At 41.9% G+C, this 18,557-nt stretch overlaps 3 protein-coding genes across 3 annotated transcripts; 1 reads left to right on the plus strand and 2 right to left on the minus strand.

Moving 5' to 3' along the window:
* Window positions 1–407: 407 nt before the first annotated feature.
* LOC127606472 (ras-related protein Rab-11B-like) lies at window positions 408–4,760 on the plus strand. Its single transcript, XM_052074892.1, has 5 exons — window positions 408–559; window positions 3,132–3,327; window positions 3,404–3,597; window positions 3,684–3,764; window positions 4,323–4,760. Exons 1-5 carry the CDS (start codon window positions 520–522, stop codon window positions 4,466–4,468), a joined length of 657 nt encoding a protein of 218 aa, XP_051930852.1. The 5' UTR covers window positions 408–519; the 3' UTR covers window positions 4,469–4,760.
* A 963-nt stretch (window positions 4,761–5,723) lies between these two features.
* Window positions 5,724–14,498, minus strand: LOC127606464 (E3 ubiquitin-protein ligase MARCHF2-like). The gene is made up of 5 exons (XM_052074879.1): window positions 14,173–14,498; window positions 12,264–12,504; window positions 8,311–8,506; window positions 7,985–8,194; window positions 5,724–6,855 (listed from the first exon to the last, which is right to left on the minus strand). Exons 2-5 carry the CDS (start codon window positions 12,449–12,451, stop codon window positions 6,697–6,699), a joined length of 753 nt encoding a protein of 250 aa, XP_051930839.1. The 5' UTR covers window positions 12,452–12,504; window positions 14,173–14,498; the 3' UTR covers window positions 5,724–6,696.
* Window positions 14,499–15,597: 1,099 nt separating this feature from the next.
* LOC127606471 (ras-related protein Rab-11B-like) lies at window positions 15,598–18,498 on the minus strand. Its single transcript, XM_052074891.1, has 5 exons — window positions 18,330–18,498; window positions 17,389–17,584; window positions 17,109–17,302; window positions 16,425–16,505; window positions 15,598–16,341 (listed from the first exon to the last, which is right to left on the minus strand). Exons 1-5 carry the CDS (start codon window positions 18,367–18,369, stop codon window positions 16,196–16,198), a joined length of 657 nt encoding a protein of 218 aa, XP_051930851.1. The 5' UTR covers window positions 18,370–18,498; the 3' UTR covers window positions 15,598–16,195.
* Window positions 18,499–18,557: the final 59 nt, after the last annotated feature.

Below are 18,557 nucleotides of genomic sequence, written 5' to 3' on the forward strand. Positions count from 1 at the left end.
TCAGAAAGGAAAAGCGCTGGGTTGGGAGAGGGAAAAAACAAATAGGTTTTCTCTAGGTGTGAGTGTGAGTGCAAATGGCCGTTTGTGCATGTGTGCCTTGCGATTGGCTGGCAAGCAGTTCTGGGTGATGAAAATTGATATTTTCTTCTTAATTTTCAATTCACAATTTCGTTTTTATTTTCAACGTGCATTTATTTTATCAATTTTTTTAAATTATCATTTTGGTTCAGCATTTTAACAATAACAGTCATATTTTTTGTTGGGGATTAATTAATTTATTTTTTAAACACTTCAACATTTCTCAATGGTCCTTTTTAATCATACGTTGATGTTTCCATATTGCAAACGGGCAATACGTTGATGACGGAGAGCTTTTCCGCTGTCGTAGGCATGTCATGTGACAATGTTTCCTCTCATTTTTCCGGACGGTGACGAAACAATGACGTCACACGGCGCCGTCCTTGCGCAACTGATTGAAAGACGGACTGACTGACGGACGGACAGACCATCAATGACAGTATGGCGAACAGGGATGACGAATATGATTTCTTATTCAAAGGTAAACCCCCCAAACAAACACACAAACGGTAACAAAAGAACTGCTTCTCTTTACGTGGCTCGATCAGCGACATCGAGCGATTAGCACGCGTGCTAACTAGAATCATGCAACTGCTAGTGGCGCAAGCTAATGGCGAGGAGCCGCTGCGGTTTTTTTTACGACCCCTTTAACGCTTTGGTCAAACATGTCATCTCGTTCTAACATTATATACCCGACGACTAACTTCGTAAGTCATTGTCTTTGCATTGAACTACCGTGTGCTGTTCAGATTTGCGCTTTTTACACTGGATATTGTGATACAGCCCAGCAACCTAATGCTAACACGGATTCAATTCCACCAAACTTTATTTGTCTCTTCAATACCTCAACCAATATGGAATTCGGAAGCCAAAAACGGGCCAAAACCAGACCCATGGGGCACAACACCACAGCAGCCTCTCAACAGCAACAAATTTGACGAGTTTGTTTTTGTAGTACTTACTACTGATAACACAGTGTTGTCTGAGGTGGAAGAAAACTGAAGGGAGATTTGCTCTTGAGTTTTTCTGCCAGCTAGACCATTTTGAGTCCAAAACAGTTTGAGATTGCGAATAGATGGTCATTTTCCTCACCGGTATCATGATTTATTTGTCTGTTATGGGGCTGAACGATTAAAAAAAAAAAAATCAAATTGTATTCCCCCCCCTGAAATAACCTGATAATGGCAAAAGAAAATTACCCTATACAAATCAGACAGCTTTTGAATTGTCCTTCACCAACATTTACTTTCAAATACACAAATAAAATCGATTGTTTTTGACTGTTTGATTTTAGACGAATGCTGATTGACATAAAAATAAATTGAAACTAATGAAACGGATCTTCCCTTGAGATTTTGCAGCACAATCTTTTGAGTCATTCAATCAAACGATTTCATTGGGGCTCCTGCGGCATTTTTGGCAGACTTGTCGTGAGAAAACTGCGATGGACAGCATGTTTCGGCTCCTTCCACAGACGTGCAACAATATTTTTAGTTAGGCACTTCAGCAAATAGTCCAATGCTTTTTTTTTTTGCACTTAGCCATTCTTGGGTGTTTTGGGTTATCAACCTGAGACCAAGCTTGCAGTAACAGTAGTTTTCTTTTCAGCACTGTGTGTGTGTGTGCTTGACAAAGCAATGGCCTCATTAAATGAACTTCCTCTGTTCCACCATGGTTCCTTGACACGAAGATGCCACCAGATGGCGCCAACACAGATTTTGGTTTTTCTACTAGACATTAGGGATGTGAATCTCAGCACTGAGGACGATTCGATACACATCTCGATGCACTACCAGCGATGCGATACTTAAACGATACATGGAATTTTCTGGCGATACGTTTCACCGTCTTCACGATGTGATACGACGCGATACACATTTAGTTCAAATCATTGCGATCCGATACAATTTAATGCAATTTGTTGTGATATTGTGCAATTAAACATGAGGCAAATACGCAAAGAAAAAAAGTTTGAAAAAAGATGGAATTCAGTATGGTATTGCAAAAAGTATACCACTTTATTCCTTATAAACAGTAGAACGTGAAAAACAACTTATTTAAGCCCTTTCACAATTGGGTTTTGTGCAAAGAAAATGTAAACAATTTGGCACCTGAGACTCAAAGCCTTTGCTGTAGTGTAAACACAAACAGACTACTCTCACTGAGTGTCTTATATGAAATATCCATCTCCATAGGACCGAAAAAATAGTACAATTGAAACAATTTGGCAGTCACAGCCTCAAAGCTGCTGTGTGTATTGTAGCGTACACAGACCACTCTCACTGAGTGTCAAAATGAAATGTCCAAAAGAGTCATCCATATATAGTTTTTCCTTGCGCGGTCACAGTGAGCTGCAAGGGGACCCCCAAATAAGAGGTGATTTTTTTTTTTTTTCTGATCCTGACCTGGTTTGCCAAGAGTTTCTCCGGTGTCCAAAGAGGAACTGGACGGGGAGGCGCGGGGAGGGGGCGGGAACCTTGTCGGTGATGTGGTGCCATCGTTTTAAGTGGTCTCCATATTTGTGGTGCTGCCGTTGTATGGCTTCGTAGTGCAACATTCTTTGCAAATTACGGAGGTTTTATCAAGCTTTCTGTCTTTCTTTTCGAAGCTGTAGTATTTCCAAACATAAGATCTGAATGTTGCGGGTGCATTACATGAAGTAGTTTCCTCGAGGCTGCTTGCGCGAACTTCCATAGTGTTTCGCGAGTAGTGTACTGCACTGTATGTACACTCACGGCTTCCGTCCGTATTCAACACAAAACGCAAAATAATGATGGTGCATTCAATGCACCTAGGAAAGGGCAGATAGGTGACGTTTAACATGAATAAAACTGCGCTTGCATCGGATTTTACCGATACCCACCAACGCATCGTGATGAATCTAGATTTCACTCGTCAATTGCATCATACCCAGTGAATGAGCCGATGCACTCTCATCGCGCACGTGTGCATCGATGCATCAATTAATATTGATTATTTTCCACACCCTTACTAGACATGACTGAAGTGACCACAGCAAGCACAATATCATATTTTGATTTTTACTTTCGCAGTGGTGCTGATTGGAGACTCCGGGGTGGGCAAGAGCAACCTGCTGTCGCGCTTCACCAGAAATGAATTCAACCTGGAAAGCAAAAGCACCATCGGGGTGGAGTTCGCCACCCGTAGCCTGCAGGTGGACAGCAAGACCATCAAGGCTCAGATTTGGGACACTGCCGGACAAGAACGCTACCGAGCCATCACCTCGGCGTGAGTGATCCCCCCACCCTCCTGGCTCGGTGCATTTTGGATATGAGCGAAGGAGCTGACTGTTTACCGGCCTTAGGTACTACCGGGGCGCGGTGGGCGCTCTGTTGGTGTACGACATCGCCAAGCACCTGACGTACGAGAACGTGGAGCGCTGGCTGAAGGAGCTGAGGGACCACGCCGACAACAACATCGTCATCATGCTGGTGGGGAACAAGAGCGACCTGCGACACCTCAGGGCCGTGCCCACCGACGAGGCGCGGGCCTTCGCCGGTAAAGTTACATCCTCATGCCTCACCCCAAAAAATGCTACTGTAGTTGGAAAGTAATTGACAACTTTGAATGTTTTTCCTGTTTAGAAAAGAATACGCTGTCGTTTATTGAGACATCAGCGCTGGACTCCACAAATGTCGAAGAGGCCTTCAAGAACATATTAACAGGTCGGCACACGCAAAGCTCCAGTTTGTTCATATTAGCTCAAAATGTTCTCATCTTCCATTTTCCTGAGCCTCACTGTCTAATCACGGGCATTGGGAATGCCTAGCGAAAATCCGCCGATAATTGACGATTATTCAATAATTAAAAAACGATAGTTAACATGTTTTTGAAATGCAAAATCACTATGAAAAATAGACCTGTCTTTAAGACCACAATAACATGAAAATACACTTGACCAAAAAAAAAAGTTAAAAAGAAATTAACACCGTACCTCGTGAAACGTATTGTTGTCACTTTTCGTTAACACCCCCTGACATTAATTCCTCAAATCTAAGACACATTTAAAAAAAAGTTTAAAAAAAAAATACTATCGCTTGGAAAAAATAAATTCCTTAAATCAAAGGTGCCCGCTCGCTACTCTCTGCAATTCACAACATTTGCAGCCGAATGGTTAAAAAGAAATTGGTGAATATTTGGCTTCAGCTTTCATTGCATATTATTCATTCGAATGGAGACACAAGTCGAGTTTTTTTTTCTTCTTTGTTTTTGTCGAATTGCAGAAATCTACCGCATTGTCTCCCAGAAGCAGATGGCCGAGCGCTGCGCGCACGACGAGTCGCCAGGCAACAATGTGGTGGACATAAGCGTGCCGCCAACCAGCGATGGCCATAAGGGGCCCAGAGTGCAGTGCTGTCAGAACCTGTGACCTTCATCCTCATCCTCCACTATGAGGTCGCCTCAAACGAGCACTTTTTTTTTCCCCTCCTGTCATTGAAGAAACACGAATGTCGACCGAGCATTTCAGCGCAGCGCATTCGAATGGCAGTCAAGCAGTATTAGTGACTCCCTCCCTGTGTCCTTTTGCGTCATGCCAAATATATTTATAAATATTCTCGTTATGTATTTATTTGAACACTTATTGCTTAGAGTTGTCACTTTTTGTTGTTTAAGTTTTCAAGACTGATTGTTTACAATAAAATTGCCAAAATGCAAATGAATCACCTCGATGCCAAACTTTATTGGGGGCCAACTGAAATACAGTACTAACATTTAGTAACTAGACAAAAGATGCTATTTAAATTAAATAAATTATTTTTTAAAAAGTACACAATTATAAATTTAAAAAAGACCAAACCCCAAAATGAAATATTTAATATATAAAAAAATTGAGTGAACTTAAAATGGATGATGGCAAATGTGCCTGATGTTCTGGTGGTTGGAAGAAAAATTCATTTTTAAAAATAGTAGCTCATAAAAAATGTAGATTATTTAAAAAAAAAAAGGAAACAACCATTGAAAAATAAAACTAATTACAAAATTAAAACAAATTATAGAGAAATAATCATTTTTAGAAAAGTATTTCAAGGAAATTAAATAATGTGAACCAAAATGAGAACAAAAAAAAATACTGAACCAAACAATTAAAAAAATGAACACTTAAAAAGGAACCCAATCACTCAGAATTTAGCGGTTGTCTAAAGCAGTGGTTTGGTTCTCGAATGGGGGTGCGTGAAGGCATGTCAGTGAGTACATGAGATTTAAAAATGCGTTTAAAAGGATTCCCCCTCCCCCCCCAAAAAATTAAGAGCATGATAACAGTAGTTGCCTCCCTACCTCCAATAATAAAAAATATTTGTGAAGCACATGCCCCAGTGTCTCCCTAAAACACTGCACAATTTTCCAAATAAATTATACCCGCGCAACTGTCAAAAACATTTACCCCACCAAATGCTTATCGGACGGTTCCCTGACTCCTGATACAAAGGACGGCTGGAATCTCATCACTGCGGGTGTGACAAACACTAAACAGACGCATAAACAAATCCCTCTTAATCCTGCAAGACTGATAAACCCACCCTGCTTAACAATCCCACCCGACCCCTTTCGAAGCTGATGTTAAAAACACAAACAAAACGATTAAAAGCGCATTTTGCTCGAGTGCCATACCAAAAGGCCAAAAGGCCAAAAGGCGCAGGTGTGAAAAATGTCAGCGTTGCTTTTGTCCCCCCCCCCTTCCCAATGCCATTCGTACACAACAGTGACTTGCGGGAGGGGAAAAAAATGGAAACATACCAGCTTTTACAGACAGCGTGAACATTATTTTGGAGTATTTTAATAACAATTCAACAATATAAATACAACCACGCAGCCAGAACATAAGCTCACTCAACAGTTGTTAATTCAAATAATAAATACAATCAAACACACTACTATAAATGAAGAGCAAGCATGTGAAATGATACACAGCTCTAAACTATCGTTGCTCACGATGTTTTTAAGGCCGTCGGCTAATTAAATACAATTTGATGAATAAAACGCAACTCAACCGTGTTCCAAATGAAGTCCTGCGGCAAGAGCATCTGTGCAGAATTGTGATTGGGAAAAAAGGGCCCCTTGAAAAAAGCCAAAATGCTCCTCAAATGGCTGCCTCAAAGCAAAATGGTTGACGTTATAGTTCTACTCACAACAGACACGCCTTGAAAAAAAAAGATTTGATTGAACACATGCAAAATATCGGAGCATCACCTCTGTCTTTTTGTGACGGTCAGGTCATCAAATTTTGCCACTGCACAAAAAAACAAAAACAAAAAAATCATCTTCAGTGCAACTTTGCATCATCCGTCTAGTTGAGGAGGTTCAAATTTGGTTGAAATCTTGACAGAATCTACATTGGAACGCTGAAAATGGCAAATACGTTTTGCCATTGTAAGAATGAAAAATATAAAGGTTATTTTCACATCTGAAGGCTTCCCAACCTTCAAGCAGCCTCGAATGTGTTCAATGTATCTCTCACCCTGCATTGACTGTCCACGGTGTTTTACTTTTGCGTGGCCTCTGCTCATGTCAATGTCAACCTCGCAAGTGAACTACAAAAAAAAAAAAAAAAGAAAAAAAAAGGGTGAAAAGGAAACATCCCCCCCTCCTTTTTGGCTTTCATACGAGACTATCGTCAGAGGGCATGTGGATGGTGGTGGTGGAAAGCAAGGCATGCTGGGAACAAACGACCTCCTTGGCTTTGGGGATGATCAGGTGCACTTGCTGGTCCTTTCTTCTCCACTCCGAGTACAGCTTACAGTGGAAGCGGAGGCACACCTGCGCACACATACACGCGCACGGCATTGTCATGATGACAAATCAAAATACTGTCCTGGTTTTGAATGAAGGGATTGGAAATCTCCCAGAAAAATGTCAAACCGATTCATGGTGGCAAAGCGACAGTGTTACTGCATTGGCCTGAGCACCCCAAAAAGAAATAAATAAGCACATGGGTGTTTTTTTTTTAATTAAATGGGCAAAAAAAAAAAAAAAAAATATCCATGAAAAGGTAAATGCCTCACTGCAAATATGCTAGGGTTATATCCCCCCCCAAACATCATCAAATAGGTGTTTTTTTATTGAATAGGCAAAAATAATAATAATAATAATCCAAGAAGGCGGCCCGGTAGTCCAGTGGTTAGCACGTCGGCTTCACAGTGCAGAGGTACCGGGTTCGATTCCAGCTCCGGCCTCCCTGTGTGGAGTTTGCATGTTCTCCCCGGGCCTGCGTGTGTTTTCTCCGGGTGCTGCGGTTTCCTCCCACATTCCAAAAACATGCGTGGCAGGCTGATTGGACGCTCTAAATTGTCCCTAGGTGTGAGCGTGAGTGCGAATGCTTGTTCGTTTCTGTGTGCCCTGCGATTGGCTGGCAACCGATTCAGGGTGTCCCCCGCCTACTGCCCGGAGACGGCTGGGATGGGCTCCAGCACCCCCCGCGATCCTAGTGAGGATCAAGCGGTATAGAAGATGAATGAATGAATGAATAATCCAAGAAAAGGCAAATACTTGAATATGCAAGTTATGTCCGCCACCCTCCGCAGAAAAAAATAAATAGGTGTTTTTTTTTTATTAAATGGACAAAAAAATTCCACGAAAAGGCAAATGCCTCACCGCAAATATGCAAGGGTTATGTCTGCACCCCCCCCCGCAGAAAAAAATAAATAGGTGTTTTTTATTCAATGGGCAAAAAAATCCACGAAAAGGCAAATGCCTCACCGCAAATATGCAAGGCTTATGTCCGCCCCCCCCAAAATAAAATCTGCAAATAAGTATGTTTTTATTCAATGGGCAAAAAAAAAAAACACGAAAAGGCAAATGCACCACCCCCCCAAAAAGGAAAAAAAAAGGGGGTATTAAAGCGAGTCTGTCTGAAAGTGAGCGTAGTGAGGATGAGGATGGTGGTTACCATGGTCCATAGGCTGTAGATGGTGAAGAGGACGAGCGTGAGCGAGATGAGGCCCGTATTCTGTAGCAGGCTGCCAAGCTGAAGATCGTCCTTGACGCCCTTCAGGCACAACCAGCCCGAAATGGTTGCCAATGGCGTGACGAACAGGAAGCAGATGATGTCGCAGAACACCAACCTCCGCTCCTCGTACGAGCCCGGATCTCGCAGCCACTGTGTGTGGATGTCATTCAGATTTACCACCTTCACGTAAAGTCTCATCAATCGTTATTATCCAACATACTAAGCATAAATAAGACAATTTTTTTTCCCAGGCCCGGAAGGTTTACCTCCGTGAAAGGCCGCAGTCTGCGTTGGATGATGAAGCGGGCGTTGCACAGCTCGCAGAAGTTGGTGTTGGAGGAGGCCAGCCAGAGTTCCAGGCAGCTCTTGTGCACCGTGGCCAGCGTGCCGGTGCAGTCGCAGGGGGACAGCAGGACTTCGGCGCAGCCTCCCTCGTGGCAGATGCGACAAATGGGAGCGTCGCTGCACACACAAGCGCGCAGGCAGCACGGCGATCACTCAAAAGGACACTGCGAGGGTCAACTAACCCCTTTTACTTTTTTTTTTTTTGGCTTGATGCTACGATGCGACGGCAGAGGAAAAAACGTGTCACGAAATTGAAATGAGTGCTGTCCTCAAAAGGCCCACGCAGTTATACCTCATTTTTGTTTTGTAGTTTTGTAAAGTCTTGTAGTCTAGAGTCGTTTTCATTTATTTATCTTCAATTAAATTTTTCGCGGGGCGGCCCGGTAGTCCAGTGGTTAGCACGTCGGCTTCACAGTGCAGAGGTACCGGGTTCGATTCCAGCTCCGGCCTCCCTGTGTGGAGTTTGCATGTTCTCCCCGGGCCTGCGTGGGTTTTCTCCGGGTGCTCCGGTTTCCTCCCACATTCCAAAAATATGCGTGGCAGGCTGATTGAACACTCTAAATCAGTGGTCACCAACATGGTGCCCGCGGGCACCAGGTAGCCCGTGAAGACCACTTGAGTAGCCCGCCAGTGCCTGGACATTGTGATTTGCTAGTAGAAATTATGATTTAAAAATGCAAACATTGGCAGTACTGTGAGACATTTCGAAACACGATCAAAGTCTGACAATTTAAATCATCAAGTATTAAAAATAACCCATCCTCATATTATTGAAGGTATTTTGGACAAATATGTTATTTCAGACGTGTATCAATTTGGTAGCCCTTCACACAATCGGTACACATGAAGTTGCTCTCACCCTCAAAAATGTTGGTGACACCTGCTCTAAATTGTCCCTAGGTGTGAGTGTGAGTGCGAATGGTTGTTCGTTTCTGTGTGCCCTGCGATTGGCTGGCAACCGATTCAGGGTGTCCCCCGCCTACTGCCCGAAGACAGCTGGGATAGGCTCCAGCACCCCCCGCGACCCTAGTGAGGATCAAGCGGCTCGGAAGATGAATGAATGAATGAATAAATTTTTCGCTCCAGCACTTGAGTTTTTTTTGCACCTATCATGGGCAGCGTTTTTCACAGTCCCGTTCAGGGTTCCCACTCTTCCACTTGCTTTTTATTTATGGACCTTTGAAGGACTTTTGAGGGCTAATTTATCCACTTTTTAAGGACTTTTTCACCATTCAGCAGGGGATTCACGGTGGATTTAATGAACGGAAAACTGTTCATGACCTGCCTGGTAGTTCAATGGTTAGTGCATCTGTGTTGCACTGCAGAGGTGGAGGGTTCAAATCAGGCTCTGGCCTTCCTGTACATTCTCAAAAAAGTGCGTGGCCGTTCATTTTCTGATCTTCTCCGCACAACAATTTGTGCTCGCACTCACATCTACGGACAACGTGAATTGTTACTTGACTGGTAGTCGAATGCTCGGTGTTGCACTGCAGAGGTGCAGTGTTCGATTCCAGCTCCAGCCTTCCTGTGTGTTCTCAAGAAGATGCATCGCTATCCATTTTTTGAGTCTATTCTCTCTCTCACTCACACCGAAGGACAACTGAGAGGATTCATTCCATGCGTGGTAGTCGAATGGTAAGTTCGTTGGTCCTGTGCTGCAGAGGTGCAGGGTTTGATTCCAGCCTTCCTGTGCGGTCTCAAAAATGTGCACGGCCATCCATTTTCGGATCCTCTTCTCCGCACAACTATTGACGCTCCCCTTCACACCAAGGAACAATTCACAAAACACCTTACTCTCGATGGTCGGCGTTTTTTCTCATTTTCTTCAACCCAAAACGCCTTACTATACAATAGTAAGGCGATTTGGGCCAAAAAACGACCAAGTATAGTAAAGCGTTTTTAGCCCCCCAAAAACGACCGTGTATCTTTAGGCATTTTTAGCTGAAAACCCCCCACCATGTAAAGTAAGGCATTTTTTGCATAAAAAAAACGACATGTATATAGTAGGGTGTTTTTAGCCAAAAGAACGGCCATGTTTTACTGAAAAAAACGACCATGTATAGTAGGGCGTTTTTTACCGGAAAAAAAAAACGACAATGTATAGTAAGGCGTTTTTTACTGAAAAAAAACAACCATGTATAGTAATCCGTTTTTTACCCAAAAAAACAACCATGTATAGTAAGGCGTTTTTTACACACAAAAAACCCCAAACATGTATAGTAAGGCGTTTTTAGCGCAAAAAACGACCATGTATAGAAAGGCGTTTTTTTCGGAAAAAAACGACCATGTATAGGAAGGCGTTTTTAGCCGAAAATAACGACCATGGCGTTTTTTTTTTGCCGAGAAAAAATGACCATGTAAACACTCATAACATGGTCGGGGGTTTTTTCTGTAAAAAACGCCATATTATACATGTTTTTTTTAGGTAAAAAACGCCTTACTATACATGGTCGTTTTTTTCAGCTAAAAACTCCTTACTATACATGGTAATTTTTTCGGCTAAAAACGCCTTACTGTACATGGTTGTTTTTTTGGCTAAAAACGCCTTGCTATATATACATGGTCGTTTTTTTCGGCTAAAAACGTCTTCCTATACATGGTCGTTCTTTTTTGGTAAAAAACGGATTACTATACATGGTTGTTTTTTTCGGCTAAAAACGCCTTACTTTACATGGTAGTTTTTTCAGCAAAAAACGCCTTACTATACATGGTCTTTTATTTCGGCTAAAAACGCCTTCCTATACATGGTCGTTTTTTCGGCAAAAAAACGCCTTACTATAAATGTTCTTTTTTTTCGGCAAAAAATGCCTCACAAAACATGGTCCTTTTTTTTCGGCTAAAAACGCCTCACCATCTATACTTGGTTGTTTTTTTTTCGGCTAAAAACGCTTTGCTATACATGGTCGTTTTTTTCGGCTAAAAACGCCTTGCTGTACATGGTTGTTTTTTTCGGCTAAAAACGCCTTCCTATACATGGTCGGTGTTTTGGCTAAAAACACCTTACTATACATGGTCATTGTTTTCGGCAAAAATTGCCTAACTATACATGGTCGTTTTTTGGGGGGGCTAAAAATGCCTTACTATACTTGGTGGTTTTTTCGGCCCAAAACGCCTAACTGTACATGGTCGTTTTATTTGGCCCATACACAAATGAAATGAACACCACAGGTTAATTTTTACGTATTTTTATTTATTTTAGAAACTTTCCCTGAAAATGAAGGACCATTAAGAACATAATTTTACTTCTTTTATGTATTTTTATAAACTTTAAGGACCCGTGAGAACCCTGCCGTTTTGTTCAGTGGAGATGTCGGCGCGGTTGGACAAGTGTGCATTGGTCCGGCTGGATGGATGGCTAGTGGAGGCGAGGATGAGAAGAGAGGGGCGTCAGCGTGGATTTGGAACTCACAGTCGCCGCTCGGAATTGAAGTGGGACGGGAGAAGTGAAGCGAACCAAACTCTTTTTTTTTCGTCAATGGACACTACAGCTTCATGTTTACTTTCAAACTTCGCTTGTCGCAGACGCGTGCACATTTTCAGCAAGATGTCTCTGATCTACTGGTGAAAGGACACTTAGATCCTCTCCTCTTTCATCTAGAACTGCTTAACAAAGTGCATCCAGGAATAGTGGTTACAATTGCATGACTATCCTTGTCTTATGTTGTGTTGTGTGATATTATTTTGTTATTTTATGTTGACTGTTCTGCGCTTTGTTACAGCTGCAGCTGTTGTGAAAGCGCTATATAAATAAAGATGTATCTTGATTTATTTTCACACCGATAGGACTGTAAGAATGTTCAAATGTGACCTAAAAACATTGCCTACAGTGAATAAACCCGAATGTGTCCAAGGGTGTTTTGGTACGCAAACAAACCTTGGCAGGGTTTTGATGACGGATGACGGCGAGTGTCCGTCAACGATTGTGACCTGCCCGGCGCAGTCTGCCGGCCACTCGCTGGCTTCTCCGCCATTGCTGCCTCCTTCTTCCTCCACGCTCCCTTGAATGTCTTTTGGACTGTGACGTTGGGCGTCGGGCAGGTGGCAGCAACCGCCCGTCGTCATGTTTCAAGGGCGCACGGGTGTGGCGTCAAGTTTGGATCACGGTGTTGCAGTTTCTGCAAATAAAAGACAAATTTGTTCAAGTAAACTAGAGCAAGGCTGCCTTAAAAGTAGGGATGAATGAGTTTGAAAAATTTAACTGCCAAAATGACCCCCTCCCCACGCTTAATCAATATTGCCCGATGTCAAGCGATAGCACACGGGGGAAGCACAATGACATTACGTGTGAGTCTCTGTTAGCGTGTGGCTTATGTGCAGTTAGCTCGGGTTCAATGGAAGTGCCACGAGGTGTGCTCGGTGCTGGGACAATTGACAAGAACTCGGCCTTACGTCAGCTGCGGCACGAGCGCAGTGCAGGCGGCTGATAAACAGCTGGCTGCACCGTGATAACCCCCACATGAAAGATAAGATGACGACAGCAGACAAATGTGTCCCGTTTAAAAAAAAAAACTGAAAAACACCATTTAATCCTGTGGATTTAACTGTGATGTTTTTCTAAGCATGGCAGATGGTGACCAAAACAAAACATCGCCGTTGAATCACTCAATATGTTGATGTTATAAATTAGGCGGATATAAAAAGTCTACACACCCCTCATCAAATGCCAGGTTTTCGTGATTAAATAAAAATCTCATTTCAAAAACTAACACGTTCTGGAAGAAAGGAGCTAAAAACCTACGAGAAATTGCTGAGCTTGAATTTAAATAGTGAATTCCAAACAGAGCCACACCTCGGTTTTCAGAGGATGCACAGAGGTGCAAACCTTTTAATTTCAGCCATTTACTTATGGCACTTCTTGAAAACATTTTTATTATTTATTTCCAATCAAGTAAATTGTCATGTTATAGATAACATTATAGGTGGAAAAAAATTGTGTTTGCACATTACCAATGTCTTGCTTTGAATATAATTTTTTAAAAAAATGTCTTGCTTTGAATATAATTTTTTTTAAAAAGTTCTACACTGGCTGTCATTTGATACAAAAAACAGCCGGGGGCCCACTCAAAAGGGGGGGACGAGGGAGAAAAACATCTATTAAGGTACAACCAAAAATTGTAATTTTATTCAAAAAGAATCATAAGATTACAAAAGAAAGCAGTCGTAACATTACCGGTACAAGAAATAAGTACTAGTAATAACATTTTCAAGAAGAAAGTTGTAGGGGCGCAAAAATAAACTTACAAAAAAATACATCAGTACAAGAAAAGTCAGAAAATATTGCAAAGAATGTGAGAAAAGAAGTCATGTTACAGTAAGTTGTAATGTAACCTAGCCATTGCAAAATTACTATTAACGTCATTATAGGAGTAAAACCTCTCCCACATTTATCGTTTGAAAAAACATTAAATTATACATTTGTAGAATTTAAGTGGTTGGCCAAAGCAAGTTCCTATTATTGGTATTCATTCACACAATGGAGATTAAGATATAAAGATGTAAAACTGACGTTAAAAAAACAGCTATTTGTACTCTTTTACTCGAAGCCAAATTTCCCTCAAGTCAAAAGTAAAAGTATTTTTCCTGACATTTTCATAAAGTCGTTGGCTTTCTGCCGCAAATTTGGTATCGACTATTTACGACTATCACGTGCAGCAGACACCCACACAAATATGCTTTCATTAGACATACATACAAGGTGCTCATCCAGGAATTAGACCGTTGTCAAGTGTGAAAAAAAACCCAAAACAAACAAAAAACACAGCAAACTAATCAAGACAACTTACCACTTAAAACTTTGGTGATGACAATTTATGACGGCATCTTTGTTCCTTTCTGACACTCTTTAATCCAGAGTTTGGCCCAAAAAACGACCTGAACGAAGTGCGAGCTAGCTCGACCAAAGTGCGGTCCGGTCGACTTCCACTTTGCTCAGCTGGGGGTGGACAACGCGCAGACTGGACTTGCATCAAAACTCTCACTCGGAGGCTTGTCAAAAATTGTAGTCCAGAAGTCAAAACACGATGTTATTAAACTGGACCACGTGACTCTTTGGATGACGACATCAACACGCACCACGTGAAGAGACGGTCGACCCCCGCGTACTGTCGGTTCGACCCTCGCGGAACCCCCCCCCCCCCCCCCTATATCGCCATCTTTAAACGACCCATGTCGTATTTTGACTTTTTTTCCCCTTTAAACACGACTAAAATCTTTTGTATCCTTAAACAGATCATTAATTCATATCCCTACAATGTTATTAATAAATACAAAATAATCAGTATTTGTTTTTTTTCTAGAAAAAAAGACAAAATGGGGAGGGTGTAATATTTTAAAATTTTCGTCTGTTTTTGCGGAAAACACATTGAAATGATCAGCATTTAAAAAATTTTTTTGAAGGGTTGTAAACAAAAAGAAAAAAAATAACTCCAGAACGGGCATCAATTATATGCAGATTTGCTGAATAGTGGTCAGCAACTACTGTACAGAATTTGCATTTGGGGGCCTTTCACATCCATACTGTCCAAATCTTGAATGTGAATGTTTAACTACCAAGTGTGGATTACTGAACATCCTCCCACTTCATGAGCAAGAATCCTACTTGACAATTATTACCTAACAATTGAATTACGTCAGTGTTTTTACTGTAACTGATAGGAGCATGAATCAACATTAAAAATAAATGGACATTTCGACCCACTGTAATACACACTTCCTCGTGATGAATAGCATCAACCGTGTCAAGGTCATTCCACTTTGAAACACTCACATTGTTCATATTTGTGTATAAGAGTTGCTTTCATCGATTAAAAATAATGTTGCAATCCAAAAAAAAAATCCACCTTCCAGAAGATGCAATACTACCCCAAATTCAGAATTTTCTGTGACCTGACAACCTGATAAGCTGTCCACTGTAATAACTTCTGTCCCTCAAAGGGTTAAATAAATGTCAACAACCGATTTGATGCTCTTCACATCCCGTCTGGCATCATAACCACTCGGAACCCATCAAAGACAGAGAAGTGCATGCCCACTAAGTCCGCATGAATTCTCAAGTATCGGAAGCAAGAAGGCATGAAGAAAATGTTATTGCGTCACAGCAACATGCATTAGTTCCTGTAACCGACGTCACTTTCGTAGAATGCTACTCCCAATGTCGTGCGGCCAGTTTTGCTGGGAAACGCTGATTGACGAACACACCGCTCCAAAAATACATTTGTCATTGGTTTTATTGACGCATCAGCAATTTTCACAAGAAATATCTGACACACATCCTCATGCACATCCTTCCCTGCATTGGCAAAACACTTACTGGATGTGTGTCACGACTCTGGTGTGAATCATTTTAGCTTTGATATTTTCCCCAAATGTCGGCAATGTAAAAAAAAAATAACAATAATAAAAAAAATAACAACACTGAAATGATTGGACATGTAAAAGTATGCCAGCTGGTTGATTGGAAGCTTTTTTGCAACATTAATTTGATTTATAGAATCTTGAAATGCAGCTGTTCATGATTGCATGTTCTCTTGCTTTGGTGTGTGCGTGGTAACAAAACAAAACAAAACGGATGGCTTTCATACTTAGGAGTCAAGACAGTCACGGCCGCTGTGCTTTCAGGCATCATGTCTGCTCCGAGATGGGGGGAGTCGAAATCCACACTTTCAATGTCTGGGATATTGAGAAACGCTTCACATGCCCTCGCCGTCGCTCTCGATGCGACTGGGTCAATGGGAATGGGATTGAAGTCAAAGTGAGGAGGAAGAAGGGAGGGATTTCAACCCAAACAAACAAACAAAAAAAAAAAGTTCACAAGCTCTGACAGCATGCCATTTTGTTGCCCCTCTGTCCGTCGGTGGTGGGTGGCACGCTGATGTCTACCACGTTGTTGCCAGGGGAGTCGTCGTGCGCTGATTTGTCCGATATTTGCTTCTGGGACACGATGCGGTAAATTTCTGCCAAGGAGGCAAATACAGTAAAAAACAAAAAAGGAAAAAAATTACTTTGTGCGTTGAACAAACATCACTCTCCTCTTTACCTGTGAGGATGTTCTTGAAGGCTTCTTCCACATTTGTGGAGTCCAAGGCAGAAGTCTCGATGAATGACAGCGTGTTTTTTTCTGTGATGTAAAGAACAGCACTGAGAATGGGATCATACGGAATATTTTTCATTACATTTTGGGGGGGGGCTAAATATCACTTCCACTTTCACAAAAAAGTATTAAAAAAATTAAATAGAACATAAAAGAAGGTCACCGTTAACCTATGGTGGCACATGACTACCATCACAGGAAATTCTTAGCAGAAGTCTGAAATCAGCCGTTTTTTTTCCTGGCTGTTTTTATATTTTCATTTTGCACATTAACATTATAAGACAATGACAAGATCCTCTTGTTGTATGTTGTCTTGACAGGGAAGAAATTTCATTTGACAATAAAATTGACTTGATACTTGATGACATCTAATCCCGCACCCCCCCCTAAAAAAATTCTTCATTGTAAAGTTTAACAAAACTGAAGGACTAAAAGCACTGTTAAAGGGTCAAACTTTCTCTCTGTAATTCAGAACAGAAATTATTTTACTCATATATATTTTTTCCGGTCATCAGAATTTTATTCTACTAAATATCTATTTTTGCTACGTTTTTTTTTCCACAGTGAGACAAGTTAAGCTAAAAAGGTCCCCAGGGTTGATGGTGAAATTGAAGAATGAGGTGAATTTACCGGCAAAGGCCCGCGCCTCGTCGGTGGGCACGGCCCTGAGGTGTCGCAGGTCGCTCTTGTTCCCCACCAGCATGATGACGATGTTGTTGTCGGCGTGGTCCCTCAGCTCCTTCAGCCAGCGCTCCACGTTCTCGTACGTCAGGTGCTTGGCGATGTCGTACACCAGCAGAGCGCCCACCGCGCCCCGATAGTACCTAAGGCCGGTAAACACGGTCATCTCGTTCGTTCGCAAATCAAACGCACCAGGACAATCTTGGGGAAGAGGAGGAAGGACACTCACGCTGAGGTGATGGCTCGGTAGCGTTCCTGTCCGGCTGTGTCCCAAATCTGAGCCTTGATGGTCTTGCCGTCCACCTGCAGGCTGCGGGTGGCGAACTCTACCCCGATGGTGCTCTTGCTCTCCAGGTTGAATTCGTTTCTGGTGAAGCGTGACAGCAGGTTGCTCTTGCCTACTCCGGAGTCTCCGATCAGCACGACTGCAAGCAACCAAACAATAGGTTGTGAGATATATGGGGATGTTTTTATACTGGGGTTCCCAAATGTTTTGACATGTTTTCATAGTTCAATAACACATCCAATTCTTGCTCTAATTATTTAAAATTTAAAGATGTGACCGAGCAAAATCAAAGTAAAATTAAAGTCTTCATTTGAAAGGAGATGCAATTTTTTCCACCTACACACTTAGGTGTATTACTAACATCGCTGACATTTTTTTTGTCTGCACTGTCAGACGATCAGGAGTCAAGGTGCACCAATGACTACTTAGCCATTAGATGAATAGAAAACTACAAATAAGTGTGTGTGTTCATTGTTTTGAGTGACTCTTGAAGTTTCATTATTATATTTAGGATTTAAAATATGAATTGAGCTCGCATTGACTACGCAGCTCACAAACATCTGTTTTGCAAGGTTAGTGACGTCACTCTCAGTGCCGACTACGTCCATGTTAGCTACTTAACACCGTAGCTTGTTTCCCGGATCGCTTGGGAAAATTGGCCTCTACGGCAGTTTTAGAAAGTATGACCCACGAATATCATGTTGACGAATAACGTGGTATCTGTTTTGGAATACTTTTTCTAACGTTGGGCAATTCGCATGTTTCTATTCCCTAGGGAGCTAACTTTAGCATTTCCGTTGTTTTGTGTCACTTCCTTGTGTCACGGACTAATAACGATCGCCAGCGTCGAGCGTTGCTGTTCATCCGCCCCCCGAAGGCCTTACCTTTGAATAAATAATCGTATTCATCATCTCGGTTTCCCATTTTTTCCCTGCGGTGATAAGCGTCTGACTGTTACTTTTTCCAAATATTGCCCAACGGATAAACTCCGCCCTCAAGCAGGAAAATGCATGCGTCACCACATGGAGCACGTGACATTGAATGTTATTTACATATTTGATTGACAGCTATGTCGACGAATCGGTTGCTTATAAAGAATCGCGGGACGAATC

Source organism: Hippocampus zosterae, chromosome 8 (assembly GCF_025434085.1).
Source record: "Hippocampus zosterae strain Florida chromosome 8, ASM2543408v3, whole genome shotgun sequence".
Lineage (NCBI taxonomy): Eukaryota > Metazoa > Chordata > Actinopteri > Syngnathiformes > Syngnathidae > Hippocampus > Hippocampus zosterae.